The sequence below is a fragment of the Hesperophylax consimilis genome, chromosome 20, assembly GCF_061612785.1.
Source record: "Hesperophylax consimilis isolate HC1 chromosome 20, BYU_Hcon_1.0, whole genome shotgun sequence".
In the NCBI taxonomy this organism is placed as follows: domain Eukaryota; kingdom Metazoa; phylum Arthropoda; class Insecta; order Trichoptera; family Limnephilidae; genus Hesperophylax; species Hesperophylax consimilis.
Genome location: NC_142855.1, coordinates 14,142,280 through 14,169,353, shown reverse-complemented (window position 1 = coordinate 14,169,353; position 27,074 = coordinate 14,142,280). Strand labels below are relative to the sequence as shown.

Genomic DNA, 27,074 nt, shown 5'->3' with positions numbered 1-27,074 from the left:
GCCCTGGCGACTACTGACTACTAGCTGCCATCTTGCGGACTTCCAAACAAGCTCTTATCACTGCCCTCTATGAGTGCATCTGTAAAGCTCTTAGCTAACTCACTTTCCAACAATAATATATAACTTTTTATCAATAATTATTCATAAAAACATTGTCTTTTGAACACTAGTTTATCATTACAATGAAAAAATACATTATTATAATTTTTCTTAAAAAATAAATTAAAACATCAATCGATATCAATCTCAATTTATTAATTCAAGTTAATTTATTTTATTTCACATTACATACAATTAAATTTTGAACAGACTATTAAAAAAAAATTCAATGTTTAAAACAATTAGGTTTTTAATTTTTTTGGTTAAAACTATATCTTTTAAGTTTATCGACATCAATGTAAGATAATAAAAAACATCAATGTAATATAGATACATATATCATTGAAGAATGATATAATACGAATAAATCTAAACAAAACATGAAACAGAACAAGACAAATGAAAATAAAAAAGTATCTCTCAACTGGTATAAAATTAAACAAAACAATATACAATATCAATATCATCAATATATTATATAATGTAAATAAAGAAAAAAATTAAGGCTCTGAATTTTAAAATGTTTTAAATGGTTACAATTTAAGATGGTTAAAAAGTAGGAGGATGTAACGTTGAAAAACCAAAATGGTCCATGAACGTGTTTATAGAAGGTGTTCAGAAATAAGCGATAGTTACAGTGTATTTTAATATAAGTTTTTTTTTTTGCTTTCTTGTGAACGAGATAATTTCATGAGAAAGTGTCATATGTGATATTTTGGGATGCTGAGATGAGTTACTTTTAAGTAGTAAAAAATGTAACCCACGTCTTAGGCGAAAGGACACATGGAAGCTGGCAAGTCATCCGGCCGCTTAGCAAAAGATCGAGTCGTAAAAACGGCCAGTTCTGATGCGATTTTTTTTTCAATTTTGTGAGTTTTTTTAACTAAAATTTTACGTTGTTATTAAAACTGTTGAATAATGTTCGGAAAAATGTATATTTAAGTTAATTTCTTACGTCGAAAACATTCCTTGTCTATTTAATCCACAATTTATGCAGTAATAACTTACCAACTTAAAAACATAAATATCTTCATTTTATTACGAAAACTCTAGAAAATGTTACATAGAAAAGATGTATTTAGTGAAGTATAATATTTTTTTATTGATTTTAAGTTTGTGAACAAATTATTCAACGAGCTGTGTCCACTCTTCTCAAATGACTAGCCATTTGGTATGAGGTCAGAAACTATGAATGAAAACTTTAAAACAATTATAAAAACACACATTTTAAGAAAAATCCATCAATAATTAAAATTATAAATCGCATTGGAGGTGATTTTTTATCAGTAAATATCCCCATACTGGAAATTTTAATAATTTATATACATGTGTTGCAGAGTTCAGTTAAAAAAAGTGCAAATCTCTTTCTAGTGTCCAATGATTAAGGCGATGCCATACGTAGTAATGCAAAATCATGTGTTTTTGGTTTGAAAATTTGGTCGCCTAGAAATGTTTCAGATGCTTTAATTAAATACTGCGAGTAGAATACATCTTGGCCTTTGAAATAATCGAGTATTTTTTATGTAAGTCTTTTTATAAGCCCAGAAAAAAATAATGTATAGGCCTATGAAAACTGCTTTAAAGTTCAAAATCTCCTACTTACGAACCCATTTTCGGTTATGATTTTATTGTATAATGTAGCAAATTAAGTTATTTATAAAATGATCGGAGAAAAATTAAATATTTATGCCTGAAAATCCACAAAATAAAATAAAAGGCACTTTTTGGCCATGTTTTTTTCTTGCATTAATCAAAACAGGCGGATGGTGTTAAGCGGGAATTTAAACCTTATCGCCATCTTCGTAAGGGTTGTTATTGATAGCGGCTCAATTTAAAATATTATACGACGTAGTGCATCGCCTTAACATAACCGTCTTACGATAGCTTTGCCAAATTGAGTAAAAGTTGTCAGTTGTTAAGGGATATCGAATAAGTGAAAATGTTGCATAAAATACAGAGATTTGACATATTTCCTTTGTTATATTATCTATCTATAACATAATTGCCATCATGTTGTTTTGTACCATCAATTTAGTCCAGGTTTATTACATAATATGGCAATGAAATAGAAATTTAATTGACAGATTATCCAGAAATAACGAATTGAGTGAAAGTGTTGCTTTATGTCCAGTAACGTGAAATTGAGTGAACGCGGACAAGTCTAGAGAAATTGTTAGTCAATATGAAATTGAATGAAACTGTTCAGATGTTATGTGACATGAATTTGAGTGTTACTGTTGATGTTATTTGATATGAAATTGAGTGACACTGTTGATTTTATGTGACATGAAACTGAGTGATACTGGTATGATTTGAGATTTTCACGGCTTCTTTAGCCAACGTTTTGGACAGCATTGCATTGTCCAACATCAAGGCAGATGTGTAAAGAAGGAGGTAGCGAAACACGGCATAATACCCCAAAAACAAATCACTATAATTGAGTGAAACTGTTTATGTTATGTGACATGAAATTGAGTGAAATTGTTGATGTTATGTGACATAAAATTGAGTGAAACTGTTGCTGCGTGTCCAGTGTCCAGTATCATGAAGTATAGTAGATTTAAACTGTTTCCCAGCGTCCATTAACATGAATTTCAGTAAAACTGTTTCCGAGAGTCCAGTAACATTAAATTGAGTGAAACTGTTGCTGAGTGTAAAGTGTCAAGTATCATGAGTAACATGGCATTGTGTGATACTGTTGCTGGGTGTCTAGTAACATGCGATTGAGTGAAAGCGTTGCTAACAGTACATGGAACGTCGAGTTCATTGAAATGATACTCAAAGTACAGTTCACAAAACGTTGCAAGATATCTATAAACATCTTTAATTTCCTGTATCATGTTTTCTATTTTATTTGAATCATTATTACCTTTTGGCTGTTACATTGTATTAGTTAAAGTATAAGACATAAACTATTATATTATTATTATAAGAAATGAGGATTGCATCAGTAATAAAGAGTATCGTAAATAGAACCAAAATGACAAAGCAAAAATGAGATTCAATAATTAAGGAATGCAATGTTGGAATGATAAACAAAAATTGATGAAATTGTCCGACATTATCGAACAGCCGAAATTTCTCAACAAAATTGTTGAATCGAGCAAAATTGTTGCTGATATCCAAATCAATGAAATTTTACAACGTTAATTTAAGTCACACCTCATTCCTGTATCATCTTTTCCGTAGTCTAACATTATGAGTGGTATTTGGCGTTTAGTGGCAGTTTTTCATTAGTGGCAGTTTTTTAGTGACCAGCCTTGCGCCTGCGAGATAACTCTGCGCTTGCTTCCTGGATAGCCTCCCACAGTTTGGCCTCCGACATTATCTGCCTCGACAAGTCCTCAACAACAGGCTCGGAGGACATGCCGATCAGGGTCTCCATGGAGTCGTCCAGGATGTCCTGCAAAACGAAAATAAGAGCTTAAAGGATTAACTGCATTGCATCCCCAAATTCCATATTATCGTGTGATGAATTTAAACAAAGCTGTGCTGTGTAAAAATAATGTTAGTTGTGATTGTATTAGGTGTACACCTATAAATTGTCAAGACACCAACAGGACTCTAAAGAAACCAATATCGTCATCAGGTAGAACTTCCTTTCATCTCTCTTGTATCTCAAAAATCGCTGATGCGTGAATACAAAAGTGTAAACTGTTTTCTTCATTAATAATTTATTTATTAATCAGTTTGTACATAAGTATTATATAGCCAAAATAAAACCAATCGTGGATTTCCTCCTTGTGACTTTACCCTTACTGAGACAGCACAATATGGAATAAGTAAATTAAATTTGTGAGAAAGGAATATGAATTAAAAAATTTATACATAAAACGAAAAATTTACAAAACAATACATTTATAGCCATGGAGAGAGGTTGTAGATATAAATCAAATCATAATAGAGATATAAACATTATTTAAAAACCATCAGAGAAATATTATTTTATGGACCTCTTGTATTTGGTAAGTTCGCAACTGAAAATATCAACCATGGATAATACGCTAATGTAATTATTGCATAGTCTGTTCAGGCAAGAATTCTGCTTAACGTTCGTTTTACTTTGATCAACCCTGAACAGGACACAAGAGCGTGTTGAACGCGCAGGTACATTGAATGGAAACTTGTTTAGCAACTCTGGGCATTGAATATTATTGTTAACTACTTTTTACATGAATAGTGCATACTTATAATGCCTCCGTACACTCAGTGAATCAATTTTAAAGTATGAAGCTGCCTCTGCATAATTATATAAACTTTTCAATGCGCATACATACATACACACACCCTCAAACACTCACACATACATTACACACTCGCACACACCTATATACTACACACGTCATCTGGTAATTGAGGAATCAACATACCACAGCAGACAATACAAGGAAATATATCATAGGTACCCCAACATGAAGTATCTTATTACTGTATATTGTTTAATCACTGTAAAGCATGTATTGTTTGTTTCTATAATACAAAATAAAAGGATTGCTTTTCTAGTATGACCGGTCAGTGGCAGAGTTGGCATCGCACCTAGGTCAATTTGCGATTGCTCTAGTTGCATTGTTAACTATTAACATGAAAAGAAAAAGATTAATAATATGGGCAAAAAAATGATTCATGAAACTAAAAATAATCAACCACTACTAAAAGAAGTAAAATTTTGTTTTTTACGGTTTCATTTGTTGCGTTTTTCAATACATTGAAACTGCTCCAAAAGGATTACAAAGCTTCGTTCCTGATATCTCTATCAGAGTACATCTTGCATGAAGTATCCCACAAGCAAGTTAAATCCTTATATAATGTTAAATAAATCCGTCAAAACATCACGATCTTTAGTCCTAAGTCTTATTTTACTTATTTTTATGTACGCTCACAAACAACTGCGCACGACGCGTGAAGTCCTTGGTTGAAGAACTTGGTTGGCGGTTGGTTGGTTGGATGGTGACACACGTTTCAACTCAAACAGATTGGTACGACCGCTCAACCAAATGTGTAGCCCCCATTACAGACGTGACATTGTGCCCGAAATGAACACAACCTTTCCTTGCTAAGGTGAAAACAAACATTTTTATACACTGAAGCAGATTACAGATGTCATTGGTCTGGAATATTGGTCTAATAATATGGTAGGCAGAGAGGACGGACCGCCAAACAACTCGGGCTTGGCACCACCACAGTAAGTGGAAAATGTTGCTTGATTTGTGATGGAGGACCTAGCCAGCCCAGGAATTGAACACACTACGCCTGGGTGGGACCCAATCACGTTGTCAACTCAGCCACCGACCGACCGGTCAAAACGGTAAAAATATATATCTCAATACACTCTTTTCTTCGCTCATTCGCTCTACATGGTCAAACCTAAGCTTAAATCAGCCTTGCTCTCTTTGCGGATCTCCACATTTCTCACACGATCATATATGGTTTTACCACTCATACGCCTCAAGGATCTCATTTCAACAGCATTCAGTCTACTTTTATCCTTTCTCTGTCATCTCCATGCCTCACTTCCATACAACAGGGTAGGTATTAGCACTTCATTGTGGACTGCTAACTTCGCATCTTTGGACAATTTTTTTTAGCACCAACTGCGTTCAGTCCTCCATTAATTGAGTTAGCTGCATTTACCCTTCTTTCAATATCTAGGTGTTTACTTAGATAGCAAATTAATTTTTGACAAGCACATTGAACACATTATTTCAAAATCCTACAGAATGCTAGGTTTCTTATTAAGAATATGCAAAGTTTTCAAAAGTGCTAAAACTCTGAAAATGTTGTTTTGTTCATTGGTCAGAAGTCCACTGGAGTATGCTTCCACAATATGGAATCCTCAATATAAGGTATACATAGATTTAGTAGAAAGTATACAGAATAAATTTTCGAAACATTTACTCAAGAAATACAACAATACTACAAATAATATGTTAACTTTACAAAAAAGACGCACATTGTCAGACCTGTTGTTTCTACATAATCTGCTAAATAATAAAATAGATAGTCCCGAATTGCTATCCGTAATTGGTTTAAATGTTCCAACGAGGCGTACCAGGCACACTACACTATTTCATATTGAAGCCAACAATACCAATGCAGCAAACAATTCAGTTATTACTCGCGCAATCACAACATACACCCATTACGAAAAATTACTACATTTAGACATCTTTCATGATTCCTTTCTAACATACAAAACTAACTTATTAAATTTCTTAGCATGACATATTTCAAAAATATTTTCACATCATTTTTCAAAACTCCTATTTATTAACAGTCAATTACAATTCGTGAGCTTATTATAATTCTTGTTTTCAATTCATTTATTATTTATTATTTTTATTTTTATCCACACACTTCCTTCCTTTTATAACAATCTCAGGCGAAATTACGTAATGATATTTTATGGACATACGTAATAGGTACTACAACTATGTAATAACTAAAAATATCTAATTGTATCTAATTGTACTGTGTATGTCTTAACAAATAAATAAATAAATAAATAAATAAATAAATAAAATCTCTGTCAGCCTTCCCATCTCTCTAGAACATACTTCCTAAATACACAAACTCATCCACCTGCTCCAAGTATTCCTCATTCACAACTATATTGCACACTGCTTTCGTACTCTCTCTTTCAAACACCATGACTTTAGATTTACTTACATTCATCATTAACTCATTCTTCATACATACTTTATTCATCCTAGACACGAGAGACTTTAAATCTTCCATTATGTTAGCAATCAGCATAGCATCATCAGCATACAACAGTCAACATACTTTCAGATTACTCAAATCAGCGCCCAATCCCACCTCTTTCAATTCTTGAATACAATTATCCACGTATAGATTGAATAATTGGTCTATATGGGGAAAAAATAAAGTTAAAACTGATCAGATATCAGGGCGTTCTTTCCGTACAGACGTTTATTAATCTTCCTCGCGTATTAAGGTGGTATGAACTTGGATACTTACATTTACCTTCCTAAGGATGGGTTGGTCTTGGATCAGCTGTTGTTGAGGAGGGGATGATCTTTTGCGGCCGCAACCTGAAATACAACATAGTCATTTTAAAATGTGATTTCTTTTAAAAATTCACTTATGTTCAGCTCCTCTGCTATAGAAGGTTGCTTATCATCAAGGTAATCTACGCCTTTCAACTCATTGGATATGCACTTGTACACGTCATCTAGGTTTCGAAGACATGAAGTGTTGTATTTCACTTCAATATAATCTACCAAATTATACCTTGTCGTTGTCGCAGAGAGATCAATGAACGCTGCCCATAAATATACAAAACAATAGACCTGCCTTTGAGTGAAAGGGAGAATAAACCAAGTAGCGAGGAGTGGGGAGGTGGCGAGATTGTTTCCCTTTTAAGTTATTTGTCAATAAATGCATCTGAAAGTATACAGACAACTCGCATTGTCTAGTATTTGAAAATAAAATCTGCTTAGAAATAAGTAGTCCTTTTTCCAATGGAACGCAAATTTCTGGCTGTCGAAACCTTAACTGCAAATCCAAAATCGGGAAAATAAAAGTTTGGCCTTATTTCAAAAATAGAATATTTTTTTACGCCTTTTAGTTAGACACTAATATTTGCGTCTTGTAAACAGATTTTTGCGATTTGTAGACGATTCGGTTAAAAACCAATTTTCAGGCCCTGCAAATGAAAAATGACTACCGATCTCGAGAATGTGTGATAAATGAACTAAAATACATAATAAATTATTGAAATACGTAAATAAATGTTATCACCTAACCACACCACTAAAATTATTAGCCACGAATATTCGAAGCCTTAACAAAAACTTCGACAACTTTTTGTACTCCTAACTGACTTTGGAAAATCGTATTATTGTATTTCAGAGTGCTGGATTGATGTATATTACACCCCGAAAATAATAACTAACTTCTTCGTGTGCAATACAGTAAATTAGCAGTTTACTTTGAAATCAATATAGTTCATACTAGGGACACTGTACAAGTGGCTGAACGCATCTCGGAGGATGAAGTGAGAATGAATTAAATTACTTGAATAATACACTTACCAGTGAATGCATTGCAGAATGGTCGCTTTCTTGGTTCAGCCATCACTTCTTGAACATCGTCGTATCTCTCATAAGCCCTTCCCAACTGAAATAATATGCACATAATAATTATATAAATAGATGTATTACATAGAAACGGGATAGGTCTACGCCTCAACAATTTAGAAGCACTCGAGATAAAAAAATCCCTTAAAGTCAATAAAATCAATTTATTAAATAAACAATTAGATTTAACAAACAGCCCCATTTTAAATATATTTCCATTCCCTGCACCTATGTTTACCCCCTCTCTCCTATCTCCTATCTATAAATCTTCCACCCCCACCAAATTTGATGTTCTCTCTCCCTCTTCCAGCTTAACTATAAGTACCCATACACCTCTGTAATTAATTTAATATGTTTTTATTAACCCTGATGAAGGTTCGTGTTGAACTGAAACCGGTTGGTTATAAATATGTACAATAAAGTGGTATTCAAACAAAGTTATTTTTGGTAAGTTTTTAGATTCTCACGGCCAAAAGCATTTTTCTTGTTTGTTTTTGGGGTGTTATGCCGTGTTGCGCTAACTCCTCGCAACACGGCATAACACCCCAAAAACAAACAACAACAAAAGTTATTTTTATTTTAATTATTATATATAAATAGATCTCATCTCAATTTAAGAATTACCAATGTTTTCTTCAACTATATCCACACCCATTTTTGGATGCGATCTTTTTATTATTACAAAGTTTTATTCTAATATATTATTTGTAACGTATATAGTGTTTTATATATGCCTATCCCATTTTTATCAGATCTCAATATCTTAGTAGTTGAAAGCGTTGTCACTTTTAAAACAGTGATACTGCGATTCGATCCCTGGTTGCGACCGTTACCTTTTATTTATTTTATGAGTCTTTTTCTGTTTCTTATTTAGATTTATTTACGCTTGGGATTTTATTCTCCCGCTATCCAGTACTTCTTAGGGGGTATTTCACTATCTCTGATTATGTTCTGACTAAGCACTAATCTGCGGATTAGTCATTTTTTCGTTTTCACTATATCTGAATAACGCTAACGCTCGGGTTAAAGTTCGATTTGACTAATCAGTGCTCGAACCAGACGTTAGGCGCTATTCCTTGAATCAAAGATGGCGTCAAAACATTCCGAGTTTGACAGCTGAGAAGTGAGTCAAATTTTGTTGAATGAATTTGAATGCTTGTATGATCCATCCTGAATTATTTGATTGTGTTCAAAATAAGAAACAATGTATTAATTCGACACGAATCTATCTAAAATGACCTGATAATCAACATAACATAACCAAAAAAATGCACACTTCGCGGTGTGCGGACTGTGATGCATGACAGTCGTGGCAGTAGATGGAGTAACTGCAAACATTTTGCGATGTTGCCAGACTATTTCGAATGTTATCTATCCGGAAGCTCGAAACAATGGTGAAACGGTCGCCGTTGAATAACGAAGTTATTCTGATCTTTAAAGCCAGCCAACGGATAGCTAGTCAGATATTTAGCCCGACATTGTGAAATACCCCCTTAGTGTGCCAGAAGTAAAACGCAAATACCCCTACTATTTTTTGGCTTGTACTATTTTTATATTAGGTAGTTTTAGCAAAATTATGTTTTTGTAAATTACTCCGTCTACAGGTTAATGTGTTCATTTATCCTATGGAGTTTCTACGGGATATCTACTTATGTTCAGAGAAATGTTTTTTTCTTTCTAATGTTATAAAAAAATCAACCAGTAAAATCAAAGTTCATAATCTACGTAAGATGTAAGAAGTTCAATTTTAGACCTAGTTGCGCCATATGGTGGCGTGGTCATATTCAAAGATGATTTTTTTTAGTTTGACTGTTGATTGAACCTTTCTTCCCAAGGACTGAGTCAACCGCGTTAATAACCTTGCCAAATTCCGTTCGGTAGATCTAATATATCGAGAGTTTTATTATATTTTCCAGGTTCATAAGCGTTCTTTCCAAACAAAAAGTAGTCAACATTTGAGGTATTCCAGTAAATGAATTCAGTACAATGACATTTGGCACGGAATTGTGCGATTCACTTTTTGACAGATTAAATTATAATATATTTTTAAGTGCATTATTTCCTTGTCAAGCGAATGAAATATATATATATTATTTGTGGAATAACTTAATTAGTTAAACCTTAAATTGTAATTATTAATTATTGAAGACAATATTAGGAATCGCTAAAATTGTCTTCAAAAATGAAATATATTTTTGAATGCTTGGCGCATTTTTAGGTTTTAAATACCATAAAGTAACTAGTAAATACATAGTGAATTCACAGACACATGACGGATAACGGACAAAACTTTGTGCCATAAAATATAGCTAATTTATTTAGAATCTCTTCTAATTATTCGCAATCCGGTTGAAAACGGGACTGTAGGCCCTTAACGCATAAATTGATAGGTTTCCTGTAAAAAAATTAGTAAAAGAGAAATGTATTGTCTCGAAGTCGTGTAAACACATGTGTTCATAAAAATCATTATGTTTTCCCATTTTGTATAAATAAATGTTCCGATCTTTTAAGATTGTACTACAATTATTACAGGAAACGGCCTGCAATCCCGTTTTTAACCAGATTTTAATAAATCAGAAATACTCATTTTTTTCCGGGTATAACGTCAGATATCCAGTATTTTAAGACGCTAGAGATTAAACATCATCTTCTTGTTTGTGATGAACCCTTCAGTAATTTCATAACTTTGGTTCAATAGGTAATGTTTTCTGTGTATTTCAAACGCGCCATATAGGTACATCTGATTTTTTTTATTTTCCGTAAAAACAAATACTGTATTAGAAACTACATAAAATTATCTTTCCGATGATGCATTCAAAATAAATATTACATTTTCTAAATAATAAAGTTTTAATATCAAACGTGAAAAATGTTGTCGAAAACGCTAACCACATTTTCACTTAATTTTTTACCCAAATTGTTCAAAAATTAGAGAGAACTCGATAATTCGGAAACACATTCGTTTTGTTTGACGAATTTGTAAGAAAACTATAACTTCACTTTTGTCTCATTCATATAATGAAAAAACAATTTTTAAAGTTAAACCGAAAATTTGAAATATTTATTTCTGATATTTTTAGGATTTTATTAATGGCATTCAGTATAAATATTTGGGAAAAACTGGAAAGAATGATTATATTTCTTTCTAGTGTCAAAAAAGTTACGTTTTTCCGCTTGATAGAAAAAAAGATACTTAAAAAAGTATTTTTATAAAATATGGACGCTTTTTATGACCCTCAAACACTGGAGGGAAATAGTTATAATTTTGACCCTAGCCTTGTATGAGATGGAAGCTTTGTGCGACGGTGGAGAAAAACTGACGTCTCTTATATTTAAAAACAAAAAGATGTAATGGAACTCACCGGTCGTTGGGCGGATGTTTCAGGGAATGATCCAAACAGAAAGATGAAGGCTGCCACAGCCACCAACACGTGCAAAGAAGAAGACATCTTGTTTCTGAAAATTAAAAAATATAGCTTCCTTTTATAGTTTGGATTTGTGGATACACACGGTAGTACAAGTGGAAAACTGTGGAATCTACATCACAAGGAAAGTTTATAAAATTTCGTAATTTTTGAAAATTTATAATTTTTCATTTATTTTTGGCAGCTGAAGGATTGGAAAACACTTTTGGAGGCGGTTCTAAGATTCAACGCATTTTAAAAAACAATAAACAGCCGATCGTAACAGCTAGCGAGAAATAATCCTAATTCAGATTCAATTTACTCGAAAAATTAAAAAAAGGTATTACCTAATTGATTCCAAATGTAATGTATTACGTAATTGACTCCAAATGTAATGTATTACGTAATTGACTCCAAATGTAATGTATTACGTAATTGACTCCAAATGTAACATATTACGTAATTGACTTCAAATGTAATGTAGTTTCACCAGTTTTCTGGTTTACCACTAGTTTCTGGACACCATGTATATAGAAGAATCCTCAATATGCATTGGACTAACAGGGAAAGTAATTTAGAAATTATAGCATGACAAACATTTTAAATGCCAATATGGTCGACAGGGTCGAACATGTCAACAATGTCGACGGTGTTAGCAAAGCCCGGTAACTATTTATTGGATAACCAGCACCCCTGCCATAGTTCACCCCAAGTGATTCAATACGTTAGCAGGGGTGCCCAGGTTCATGGGGTGAGGTTTGTCTTGGTCTTGGCGCCGGATGCGTTTGCCCACATACTGCATGGTAAATCGGAAGAGACTGATTTAGGAAGACCGTTTGACCTCTCGATCAAGAATCTCTCGACCCATCGCAGGATTGATTCTAAAGTTTGTCGCTCCTGGACACATTGATCTCCCATAAATTCCACGCCCCTTAAAACGACCCTTCACACAGCATTCAAAAGTCTCTGAGGGATTTTTTTTCCTTCTTAAGGAGTTTCAACCATGTCTACAATATTGGCAGTGTCAACAATGTCGGCAATGTAAACAATGTCAACAATTTCGACAGTGTCAACAATGTTAACAGGGCCAACAAGGTCGAAAATGTCGCAGCGTTAAGAATATCAATTAATAGTGTCAACTAACTAACTAACCATCACGCCGTTTCCGCGCAGGGGTAGGCAGAGAGGACGGACCGCCAAACAACTCGGTCTTGGCACACACTTCTTGCCTCATTCAAATTCATACATCGTCTCATACATACTCTTCTATTATTCTGACTCTTGACATGGCCCGACTCGAGTATCTGATTCACTTGATCATGTCATGTCTTCCTCGGGCGTCCCCGACTTCTGCTACTATTCACATTTGCATCGTATTTTCTCCTTACAGTCCTTTCTTCGCTCATTCGCTCTACATGCACAAACCATCTAAGCGTCCCTTTCTTGATCTTACTCATTACGCTTACATCAGCCTTGCACTCTTTGCGGATCTCCACATTCCTCACACGATCATATATGGTTTTACCACACATACGCCTCAGGGATCTCCTTTCAACAGCATTCAATCTACTTTCATCCTTTCTTTGCCAGTTCCATGCCTCACTTCCATACATCAGGGTAGGCACCAGCACTCCATTGTGGACTGCTAACTTCGCTTCTTTGGACAATTTTTTGTTAGCGCCAACTGCGTTCAGTCCTCCATTAATGGAGTTACCTGCATTTACTCATCTTTCAATATCTCTGTCAGCCTTCCCATCTCTCTAGAACATGCTTCCTAAATACACAAACTCATCCACCTGCTCCAAGTATTCCTCATTCACAGCTATATTGCACACTGTTTTCGTACTCTCTCTTTCAAACACCATGAATTTAGACTTACTTACATTCATCATCAACTCATTCTTCATGCATACTTGGTTCATCCTAAACACGAGAGACTGTAGATCATCCATAGGTACTATTAGCAATCAGCACCTCATCATCAGCATACAAGAGACAACAGTGTCAACTATGTCAACAATTAGGCCAATAATGTCGGCAATGTCAACAAATGTAAAAAATGTCAATAACTTAAACAATGTCTATAATATCAACAATATTTACAATATCAACATCTACAATCAACGTTAACAACGCCTTACAAAAGCAACTCGGCGAATACGAGTAAAAATAATTATGCAATTAATATTTGTTAAGCCGTATGTTTATTTATTGATGTGACTTCTAGATCTACGGTTCGTAAAAAAATACTTCAATCTTGCTTGATTTTAAAACAAGCAGTACGGCTTTCATATCAAAAATTAGAATTTTAAAACAATATTTCTCGAACGGGAAAAAATCAAAACGCTAGTGGTTAATTTTGTGGTTAGGTCACAGAAAGAGCTACTTCAAAATCAATTTCCTCTATAATGAAGCATCGAGTTTGTGAAGTCTTGCTCGTGCAGTAATTATAAAGCATTTTTACATGAAATTGCAATCACCGCATGCAATTTTGTTATAGACCGTTCCGTCAAACGCGTAAAAGCAATTTGTTTTGTAAAATTGTCGACAACAGCAGACTTGTTATTAATATAAAACTTATTTTTAAACGATAAGTCAAAAGGGTATTAATGTACTGCAATATTTTAAATTCGAGTAATTAAAAATCAATAGATATTTATTATTGAACATTATCTCTTTATTGTTTTGTTTGTGATTTTTGTTTTCATCCTACTCAAAATGAAGTCGTAGACTTTTTACTACAACTGACGCGAGCTAATGCAACAATTAGGGAGATAAAATGTAATATAATTTACAAATTTAATTTAAAAACTTACCTAATATAATAAGTGTTAAATGTAGCATCCTTTTGTGTTTCTTTGCCGGCTCCTAAAGCTGGAGGACACGTCATTCACTTTAAGTATAATATTTTGTAATCAGGCTTGAAGAATGTTTTGTTTTTCGATTTTTGCAAGCGATTTAAATAACCAAACATACGTCTATTGTTAAACATAAGCATTTGATACTAATTTTGTATTTTAAGATATTATTTTTTCTTTTCGCTTATTCCTTATAAGTACAAAATTGTATATTTAACTAAAGCTTCTAACAGGAATTCAATCTTAACCCTTTTTTCCTTCTATAAAATAATTTCTTCTATAATTAAACAATGAAATATGAACTAAATTTGTCAATTTGACTGGCCTAAAACAGGATCCATTCCTAGTTGGCTAGTCAAAGTTTCCGCATATGTTTTACTCTATAATTTTATGTGAAATATATTTTTTTCCGACTTTATGTCCGGGTTAAATCTTCCCCAACGGAAAAACTAAACCCTTCCATACACTTTTCCACAAATGATCGTCTAGTTAATCAACATTATGCAAGTGCATTATATAAGCATAAAATAATACAAAATAATACAAAACAACATGTCAACTCACCAGAGATCAAATGGGAAAATAATTTACCGACTCCAGATATTTTCATATCAGAGGGTTCAGCTCGGTAGAACTCCTAACTGGACCTATAAATCCTACTGATCCCTCAGTATAAATATTTAAAAGATCTTTCATATATTTAAATTGACAGATTTTTGCATTTTTACATATAAATTCTTTGACAGATCTAATACGCCTAAATTTTAAATTGTTATTATTATTACAAAACTGTCGCCCCCCAAATACTGACCCCAAAGGACGACTACAACACCCCAGGCTGATTTCACAATCGAGGTCTTGTATAACCCTGTTTTGTCCTTCAAAATTGGACCGATTATAAAGATATTTTTCACCAACTATACTGGAAGAAAATATACTTCATAAGTACATTTTGCTTTTTTTAAAATACAACCTTAAATTTGTGAACTGACCGTCTGTTGATGGCGTTCAAACTAGGCAATGTTAAGGATTTTTGGACGGTCCGGACTCCTATTAGAAAATTGATGTTTATCAAAAGAAAGCGTAGAGATATGCCAGTGGTTGATATCTCTATATTGCATTGAAAAATATTTGCCCTAGTTTCAGGTTAAATCCAGGGAGTGTATTTGAATGGACAAAACGCCGCCCGCGTTTCACAAGCACAATTCAACAATTCTGGAAGTTTGTCAAACAAAAAAAGTATCGATATAGTGATCTTCCTTCTAGTTTGTTCTTCAATGAAAATCATGCTACAAATGTTCTAAGCTTCGCCTACCTTTTTGCTAAACACTTCTCCTCAGTCTATTCAAATACCCCGTGCACCATCCCTCTACCTATGCTAATACTATCGACTTAAATAATTGTCGAATCACACTTATAGATGTCTTCAATTCCTTAAGAGGAAGCTACAAGCCAAAAATGTGTATATTCTTGGTGTACCTTATATTTTAGGTAATAGGCATTCAAATCTCTTTACAAACTGAGTCTAGAAACGTTTATTTTCAAGCACAAAACTGGTTTTTATTTATTTTTTATAAATAATTTTATAAGAAAGCAAATAAGTTAATCATGTGAACCTGTCACAGATAATCTTATCTATAATACTGTAATTTTTAAAAGTTGTTTCCTTTACGCGTTCATACATTTCTATTGAAAAAAAAATAAAGTAGTAGTTTACATTTGCCATGACTTTACAGTTGCCAGCTCCAACCCTCTGAGCTCACATTAACGTATCATTATTTATTGAAAGTGGTTTTCTTCGTTTAGCTCTGGTGTAGCCGTCAATTACCGGATACCAAGAACTATTGAGCTTAGCTCCATCGTCTCTATTAATGTTTACGGGATTTTTATGAATTCCAATGGCCTCCGTAATCTGCCGTGCTCTATAAGTTTTGGGTCTCCCCAGGATTTCGGGAACAAATCCAAAGTAATGCCCGGTGTAAATCAAATGCTCGGCAATTGCCGATTTGTCAGGGTGGCCGAGTTTACAAGCTCTGAAGTGTTCTGAAATACTTGTCTGGCCTACACAGACCTTGTCTGTTGACAGACCACAACTGAGTTTATACACTCCATCTGTTTCCAGAGGAAACTTAGCTGTCCGAAACGTTGGCTAAAGAAAGAGTTAGCGCAACACGGCATAACACCCCAAAAACAAATAACAAAAATACTTTTGGTCGTGTAAATCTTAAATCATATAAGATAGAATTTGGTCTAAAATCAGTATTGCCATAGGCTTGAAAAATTTTCACTAACTTCGCACAGGAGTAATAATTTCCACGGGGCCTGTGTTATCTTTGGGTATGCTATGTGGGGTGAACCTGTGTCTTACAGATACCCATTTTGTACGAGGGAGAATACACAGAGATCAGCAAATAAATTATAAAACGTTCTACTTCGTCTCAATCACTTCATGTAGTCAAAGATGTGATGGTAAAAAAGTACAAGTTATCCAAATTATGAAGGTGAAAAAAGTAATATTATGAAAATAAGCGCCATCTTTTGTTAGTCTGGCAAACTGGTCGTTGAACTTAGCGATTCGCCGATAGATGTCGTTAGCTGTCCTAACAGACCGGGTTAAAATAACGACGAAATTAATGATTAAATAACAACATTGGGATATGTTTCTCAGAACTTCTATTATAATATTTTGTTTTGTTAACATATGAAAAGTCGATAAAATACTTATTTTTCGATTATCCATCGCTACTGATCTCTCTCCTTTTTTATCGTGTTGCAGGAACGAGACGGAGTGCGGATCACTACTTTGGTTGTACCCAATTATTCATTGGCGACGCGTGATAAAACAATACATTTTTGTTTGGTTTAATTGTAAATACATCCTCGTACAGCAAAGTCACGTCCACATTTTTAACTTCATATATCCCCAGAAATTGCTGGACTCTTTTGCGGGGCTCATATACGTGTATAAAGGGAGGTTCAAAATAAGTAAAAAAAAATTTTAATTAATTTGTGTTGTTTTATTTTATTATTTTTTTTTATTTTAAATTATAGAAACAAACAGTACACGATTTACAGAGATGAAACGGGAATAAGATACTTCATGTTGGTTACCTATGATGTGTTTCCTTGTAATGTCTGCTAAGTGTTATGTTTATTCCTTAATTACCAGGTGACGTGAGAAGTATACAGGTTGTATCGGCACGTACACGACAAACTTTAACCGGCTATTCCTTTGAACATTTGGAGTAAAAAATGTTATCAGCACTTTACTGTCCGATAACATCATTGTGAGATTAACAAAATAAACCTCTTCTTTCCTTACAGAGAAACTCAATTGTGTTTTAATTGACTGTGTCGTTCAAATCACAGGGAAAATATCATTATATATATAATATAAAATTATTTTTTTAATGTTTGTTGTCATCCCTTACAGTTATATTACCCAAGAAAATAATCATTTTTATTAGGAACTATAACGCTGTGGGAGTCAATAGGCAATATTGCTTGGAAGATGGCAATTCTTTTCAAGGGGAAATCCAACATTTTCTATTATATTCACATTACTGTACGTTATAATACAAATATATTTTCTTACAATAATGTGCAACTAGCAGATAAAACCCGTATACGAGACCATGATTTGGAGTCATGATTATAAAATCATGATTTTGGTAAATAATGATAATTTAAAAAAATGCCAAATCATTATAAGATTTTTATATAAGATTTTCCTATCGCTTCGCTTGAGTAGAATACAAATAAATATATAAATTACTCAATAAAAAATATCAATGCAAACTACGCGTTCATACGCGTAAAGAAAACAACTTTTAAAAAAAAAGTATTATAGCTAAGATTATCTGTGACAGTTTCACTTGATTAACTTTTTTGCTGTCTTATAAAATTATTTACAAAATAAATAAAAACAAGTTTTTTGGTTGAAATCGAACGTTTCTAGACACTTTTGTCAAGCGATTTTAATGCATATTACCTACGATATAAGGTATACCAAGAATATACATATTTTTGGCTTGTAGCTTCCTCTTAAGTGTTTTTATAATATATTTTTAGCTGTTAATTATTTAAAAAAATCATTACCTAATAATCCCCTAAGTAACACAAACTTATTCCAGCCATAGATTATCTATGTATATAACCACACGCGTAATTTACAAAACGTCTTAAGTGATCGCACGCCATAATATGCCATTTTAGACATAATTCGGGCATTTATGATTTTTTAATATTTTTTTTATAAATCCTCAAAATGTAGGATAAACGTTAAAATATTGGTGAATTCATTGGCATTAAAATCAGTTTACATGTCTCCGCAGTAAAATTCAGACGTATATATTTTGTAAATGAGTGCGAGAAATTTATAAATCGAACGCCAATCACTCAACTCAAAATTCGTTATTGAGATAACAAAACACAGCGCCATCTGTTGGACGTACAGCAACATGCACTATTTTTTTTATCCGCACAAACAGATTGAACCACAGCAACGCTTGGCGGGGTACAGCTAGTAATACATATTCATTAAAATCATCGTTAACTAAAAAAATACCAACTTTTGGTTATAAGATATTTTAGCCTCGCCATACATATCTGACATATAATAATGTTAAACTAGCAGATAAAATCCACTACCGCCGAAATCTGTTTGAAATCTTCCCCGGTTCTATTTGAAATAAACAGATGGCGCCACTTATGTATACAACAATCCTAAACTGTACAGTCATTATGATAACAATAATGTCCGATACTTCGTAAAGATTTAATGGCTAGGTAATTTCAATATTAAATCCTGCAATTATCCTGCCCACTCACTGTACCCATCCTAAAATGTCACCATTACCGGAATAATTTTTGCAAAAAAGAAAAAAAAAACACTTTAAATACGTCAATTTTTAAATGTTTTTTTTTTATTGTTTGAATAAGTTTTTAAAGTTCCGATTTTCAGAAAAATGCGTATACACGGTGTCCGGAAACTCGTAGTACAAGCGGGAAACTGGAGAATCTACACCACATGGGGAACCCAAATAAACATAAATTTTTTTGATTTGAGCATTTTCACAAAAAAAAAAAAAAACAAAAAAAAATATTTTTCGGCTATTTTAGGGTTAAAGTTTTTTCTGGTGTTTAGGGTTGAACAACAGATGTTTTAACCCTGCAGAGCAGAAATATTTTATGATTACACCGGATTAAATGAAGAGTGATTTCAAAATAATGCTTCAAATCCGAGTTTCTTCATTTGTTTTACTTTCAAATAGTTTTAATTAGTTGGGTACTTTGATATTCAGTGATAATTTATAAGAATTTGATTAAAAAAAAAAAAAAAAAATCAACTTCTAACTCGATTTACTCGATAACGAAAGCTCAAATCAAAAAAAAATATACTACAAAATCGACTCCAAATGTGATGTAGATTCACCAGTTTCCCGCTTGTACTACGAGTTTCCGGACACCCTGTATATCCGCGTGTGTGTTTCCGATTGCCACCAAAAGTTGTTAAAATGCATTGTCAGTGACAACGAGTTTATCTGCTGAGTGTCAGCTTGATCGGATGTCGGGAACTCGGTTAATTTCCGCTTCCAATATTTGAATTAATTCATTCGCTACAAACAAACCAAAAATTCATATATATATTTTAAAAAATTTATAAAAATTGTTTTTTTGTTGTCAATTTTTTGCAGTCAATTTATTAAATTCATCTGATGTATATTTTGTTCACCACGCCCCGCCCTTGGCATAAGATCTCGCTTGGCGCCTATTGGTATATAATATTATCTGTAATCCATAATGATTCCATTCAGTCGCCTATTTCGTACACATATAGATGGCGCCCGCTGTGCAACACGAGAATACGCTCAGCGGAGACGCGAACCACCATTTAATATATATAATTATATTATTACATTATCGAAATCTAACACACTTTTTGTTAATATTTTCTGGGGGCACGGAGAAAAATTTGCTGATTTATTAAAATTCTTTTAAAAACGGGACAGCAAGCCGCTTCCTGATAAAATTTTAATACATTTTCGTGGACCTGCGTTTTTCCTGTTAATATATAATTACGAAATGCGAAAATATAATGAACACGTGTTCCGTCGTCGCGTTAATAAATTCATTTTTTACTAAAATTTTAAAACGAAACCTATTAATGCTTGCAGTCCCGTTTTTAACAGGAATACGGTAGGTTTCCCTCTCGATATGGTTCATTTAAGAACACTAGAAATTAATCTCTTCCATATATGGATTTTGAATAAAAACCAATGTCGCCGTGTAGTAGGTACCTTTCGATTCTAGCCTATTTAGTACGCGCTCTATCTCTTTTACACTTGCTTGACATGTTTTTTATAACAATAACTCCATACACATGGAGAAAAATAAGTATTGCTAATGTATTAAAATCCTGTTAAAAAGGTGAAAGCAAGCTATTTCCTAATAAACTATTAGTATTTTCATATTCTATTGGATCACGTGTTCATGCAGGTGCGTCTATCCTGTTATTAAATATGCACCAATGACGCTAGTTCCTCGAAGCATCTTCCATTGTAATACCGGTAGAATAATAAAAGAATTCCTACCTGACTCATTTGAATCTATGTAACCCGAACAAGTCTATAATATGCACGGCACGATCAAGTGAATCAAATGCTTCAGTGGGGTAATGTCAAAAGTCAGAATAATAATAGTATGTCCACGGAGAAAAATTGGTATCGCTAATTTATTAAAAATCCCTTAATTATTGGTAATCCTGATAAAAACAGGATTACAGGCCGTTACCTGATAAACTTTCAGTAAATTCCTAACAACTGCCATTTGCCTTGATAATATACAATAACGAAATGCAGAAAATTTTACAATTTGTATGAACACGTGTATTTTACTAAAAGTTAGGAAACCTATCTATTCATTCGTTAAGGACCTGCAATCCCGTTTTTAACGGATTATGAAAATTTTGAAGAGATTCTTAATATTTTGGTAGAGAGCCGTCACTTTGTGGTTTGACATATTAATTGAAATAAAACATAACTTTCTTTGTAATCACGATTTATATATTTATTTTTTTTTAATACCTACCGGTTTCGCTTAACACAAGAATCTTCAGGGTTTAAAATTAAAGCTGTTTTAATTTCATGTAGTATCTTCATATAGTATCTGCGGTTAAGCGAAACCGGTCGGTATTCAAAAAAATTAAAATATATAAATCGTGGTTACAAAAAAAGTTATTGTTTTATTTCAGATTCTTAATAAATTATCAATATTCAATATTAGTAATTTTTAAATGTGTATCATTGTGAATGAAGCAAGAACTGTGTGTGTGTGAGGTCTCTGCCTACCTCTGCGTGAAGACGGCGTATGGTTAATTTTGTTTTTTAGTCCGATTAAGAGTTTAAAATTTAATAAAATATTGTAATATATACATTGGATTTAATAAAGTTTTCGCTAATATCCGTCTCGAAGGACCGATAAAATGATATTTCGTTACTTTCCTCTTGGGAACAAAAAGTTTTTTGGGAAGCGTAAAACTTTAATTTCGTAAATAATAATTAATAAGTACATTACGTAATTAGAGAAGATTATAGGATAATTTATTAAAGGTCGTTATTGTCTTAGTTTGAACAAAATTTAAACTCCTTACAAAAGTTAATAATATTAAACATTTATACTTGTGTTCATTTTATAAAATTTTGTTAGTAAATGGAATTTTGTTAATAATAAACATTTTCTTTCTAGAAGAATTTACTAGTAGTTCTATAAACAGTAGACATCTCTTTGAAAAAAGAATGTTTCTAATTTTCTACATTTGTTAAAAGTAGTATTTTTTTCCTATTCACTCAAAAACTACTGATTCTACTTCGTTGAAAATTTCAATGATTCAAGATGATGGCTGTTTTAATGGTTCAGTAAAGAATATTTTATCAAATGTGAAATCTTCGATATTATTTGGTTTTCCTTATACGTATTTTTAATTTCACACACAGTACCTAACTGCCAGAAGAAAGTTTAAAAAAGAATTGACATTAGACTAAAAAATAAACACAGAATCTTAACGGCGTAAGTAAAGCAGCCGTTCACAAAAATATTCGATGCGTTATCCTGTGTATTGGACAGACCCAAGATTGAATTTGCCCTATCAATTTTCTAAAATAAAGTGGGAATCTTAAGAGGAAGCTACGAGTCAAAAAATGTGTATATTCTTGGTATACCTTATATTGTAGGTGATAGGTGTTAAAATCTATTGACAAACGGAGTCTAGAAACGTTCGATTTCAAGCACAAAACTGGTTTTTATTTATTTTGTAAATAATTTTATAAGACAGCAAAAAAGTTAATCAAGTGAAACTGTCACAGATAATCTTAGCTATAATACTGTATTTTTAAAAAGTTGTTTCCTTTACGCATTCATACATTTCTATTGAAAACATATTTTTTTTAGTAGTTTGCATTTATATTTTTTATTGAGTAATTTATATATTTATTTGTATTCTACTCAAGCGAAGCGATAGGAAAATGTCAATTTATTTAAAGCATATTTTTTGGTATTCATAATGTACACCAATTTGTTATAATGATTAATCAAAATAGTGATTTGACATTTTTTTAAATTATCACTATTTACCAAAATCCTGATTTTATAATCATGACTCCAAATCATGGTCTCGTATACGGGTTTTATCTTCTAGTTGCACACTATTGTAAGAAAATATATTTGTATTATAGCGTACAGTAATGTGAATATAAAAGAAAATGTTGGATGTGAATATAAAAAAAAAAAATATTTATATTTTTTATTGAGTAATCAATTTTTTATTTGTATTCTACTCAAGCGAAACGATAGTAAAACCTTCAATTTATCTAAAGCATATTTTTGGGTATTCAAAATGTACACCAATTCGTTATAAAGATTAATCAAAATAGTGATTTAGTATTAGGCTTCGCCTTAATGACATGAAGTGGTGAAGTCGTGTAAAATCAATATTCAGCGCGCGGCCGGGCGTAATGGATGGACGTATGGTCTACTTTGCCATAGCAGACCTATCTTTCCGTGGAGTTTACTTTAATTATATCTGATGAACGTATTATTAAAATCTCAATTTTTTCTAGAGAGATCCCTCGGAAAGTTACAAATTCATCGTCTAGAATTTTTTAAATTTAATTTTAATACAGTTTCCATTTTTTTAACTGTAATAAATCATTGATACCACCCTGCCCTAAAGGCTATGTATATTAACCATGGCTTAGAGAATAATTCTGGTTAATATATTTACAATTGTCAACACAGGGGTGATACATACTAAGAGATGCATTACAGTTAAGTTTCTCAATCAGTTATGATTGAAGATTGGGAAACACTCATAAATTGTTTAAATAACCCAACCTGAGAACTAACTAAACTATCAATTTATAAAGATGTTTCTAATTTATGTATTAATTGCTCAATATTTGATATGTAACAGAATCCTATATATTTACACCTATAGAGTCACGTGGGGTAACCGTACGCGGAGTGTAAGTGTTCGCAGTGATGTTTCCGACAAGATTGTGCCTGTTAAGCGCCCGCGCGTTCCTTAATTCAGTAGCCTTCTGGATCGCGCCGAAGAGGGAAATGTGTACAGTGGATGCTGATTTGTCAATAAAAACTGGTAGGCAAATTACTTTTTTTCGTGCTTTTCTTAAATTTTTCATCTCAGTTACCGATGTGTGCTATTGTGTAACCAGCTGTGTCAGAGCGACGTGGTCTATGATATTTTTTAGTGAAATATTGTTAGTTAGACGGGTGCAAAGTGATAATTCTAATAAAGATAACCACTAATCTGATTTTTAAAGTTAATTGAATTTTGGTGTGATGGGGTAAGTGTGCTGGGGTAAGCGTTCGCAGTTGGATGAGTGCGAACACTTACCCCGATAGATAAAATTGATTTTATAGCATAATATTTCAACTCTCGTTATATTTTTACAGTGAAATATGCCGCGTGTGTGCGTGAGAAAGCTTCCAGAGAGGTCAGTTTGCACTCAAGAGCAGATTGAAACTGCAAAAAGGCTTGTGAAAGAGGGGGAGAGTCAGCGGGCTGCTGCAGATATTGTTGGGATCAGTGAAGCCACTCTGCGTAAACGCCTAAAGCTAAAATTAATAGCAACTTCAATGGGGAGATATCGTCCGACATTTACACCAGATAAAGAGGTAGATTTTTAGATAAATAGGTACTCAATTTATCGTGCAAATGTCATTTTTTTCTGAAACTATTGATCTGAAAATTATTTATTTATTTTCAGGACGAAATCGTTGATCATTGTAAAAAAACTGACGAAATGTTCTACGGCCTGAATATGCAGACAATGAGAAAAATTGTTTACGAGTATGCTGAAATCAACAAGATCGAGAACAGATTTGACAACATTACAAAAACGGCTGGCAAGGATTGGGTGTATGGATTTCTAAAACGTAACTCTGTTTTAGCTTTAAGACAGACTACTCTCACAAGTATTGCGAGAGCTATTGGGTTTAACGTTGTTCAAGTTCGGCGGTTTTACTCAAACTGAAAAATTCTTGCAAGTCTGAAATAATTACCTCAAGTCCCTATAAAAAGAAACTTCAGCAGAAGCAGAGAGATGCAAATGCAAAAATTGTCCAAAAATCAATATTTAAAACCATGGAAATCGGACGACCACCTCTTTTCAAGAAAGTCACACCACAAAGAATCACCACAAAGCGTAAGGCGGGAGATTCCAGCGTGCATAACTGTTTAAAGAGAGCACAAACACAGGCTTCTAAGGACTATTTTTGCCCACAATGCAAGGAGAAATATCGAGATCCACCAACAGAAGATTAGATAGAATGTATTGTGTGTAAAGCATGGTGGCATGAGAACTGCACAGACTACGATAAGGGGCAATTTAAGTGTGATAATTGCAATGGGGGGTAACTCTTCGCGGTGCGAACACTTACCCTACGGTATGCGTATACTTACCCCGCACACGGGGTAAGTGTACGCAATCGACATGCATGTAAACTTTTTTATATAACTGTTTAATTTATGAACCATATGAGGTTTTTATGGTTGTTTGAGATGCCTTAATAATCCAACATATTAATAAACAAAAAAATTGAGTAAAATACCTAAAGTTTTTTAATACAAAAATCCCAATGTAAAAATTGCGCACGGTTACCCCACGCGACTCTACCAGAAGTTATACTATCCAGAAGTTTCAATTGCTCCTATTATGTACATAAATAAATATTTAGGTACCTTGCGATTATATATATATTTTGTACCCATTTGTAATTTATATAACAACACTGTTCTCACTTATATGAATATTAAAAAAAAAAATTAACCCATTTGAACACGTTTTTCATTTCCACCGACTTAAACAGTGGATTCCAATAGTATAATTAAGTTAAAATCAAGTGTTATTTCTAAAAAAACTTTTCCCTATTTTAATTATTCGAATATTTTATCGCTTTTGTAAACATATCGACTCCAATGTTCCACATAATTTTGAAATTTTCCTCCATAATATGAAATTATGGTCTAGAACTCTTGAAGGGTGAAAACAAAAAGACATTTTGCAAAAAAAATGTTCATTGTGTAGAAAATAAATTAATTTTGTGATCATATGCTAAAATTAATATGTTATCTTTGAATATTTATTTATAATACTAGCTGTACCGCGCTAAGCGTTGCTGTTGCTCAGTCTGTCTGTTCAGACCGAGAAACAACAGCGTGTGTTGCTTTTACGTCTAACAGATAGCGCTGTTTAAAAAAAACTGTTTTACCTGTCACAGGTGACATCTATATAATGTAGATAAATATTTAAAAAAACACACGCGTATTCGAATGCAACGTGTTAAAATTTCAAAGCAATCGGTGAAGAAATTTCAGAGATTTAAGATTTTGAACAAACGAATATACATGTTTTATTTATATAACTTTTTTATATACGTCTTCAATTTGTTGTACTTTCAAAAAAAATGTTGCTGATGGGAATATAGATTGCTGGATAATACATATCATTTAAAAGAGTGTTGTAACTCAACAGAATTACTGAAATACCCATTTTAAATCTTAGGAAACGTAAGAATTTATTTTGAAATACCCATTTTAAATCTTAAGAAACCTAAAATTTATTTCGAAATACCCATTTTAAATCTTAGGAAACGTAAGAATTTATTTTGCATTCTTTCGTTGTTTCACAGAATTTGAACAATTCATCAAATTTCAAAGACGAAATTTAAGTTTTGTAAAATTTCTATTCAAGTTTTGTTACTATCCATTTATTGTAAATAACCCTGACAATGAAGAAGTAATAATAGGGCTTGAATTTTAACTTTTAAAATTGATGAATTGTTAAAATTTTGTAAAACAACCCGTCCTTAATTTGTTAAAGAAAAATTGTTCGATGAATTTCGCAAAAAATAAAAAATTATTATTGATCACACGTATCGTCGTATCGATACAATATATGTTTTCAACTAGCAAAGAACAAAATATAACTTCATATTTAGATAAATTGTAACTTACGTTTTGATGTTGTCTTGAAGTTGTTTAAAAGATCAGTTTTTGATTTTCTCTGCAGAAACGAGAAACTGACGCGTTGTAT

At 32.8% G+C, this 27,074-nt stretch overlaps 1 protein-coding gene across 1 annotated transcript; it reads right to left on the bottom strand.

Annotated features, from left to right (window-relative positions):
- Positions 1 to 2,914: 2,914 nt before the first annotated feature.
- Positions 2,915 to 27,074, bottom strand: CCAP (Crustacean cardioactive peptide). The gene is made up of 5 exons (XM_089643633.1): positions 26,996 to 27,074; positions 11,561 to 11,654; positions 8,154 to 8,238; positions 7,078 to 7,151; positions 2,915 to 3,502 (listed from the first exon to the last, which is right to left on the bottom strand). Exons 2-5 carry the CDS (start codon positions 11,645 to 11,647, stop codon positions 3,347 to 3,349), a joined length of 402 nt encoding a protein of 133 aa, XP_089499759.1. The 5' UTR covers positions 11,648 to 11,654; positions 26,996 to 27,074; the 3' UTR covers positions 2,915 to 3,346.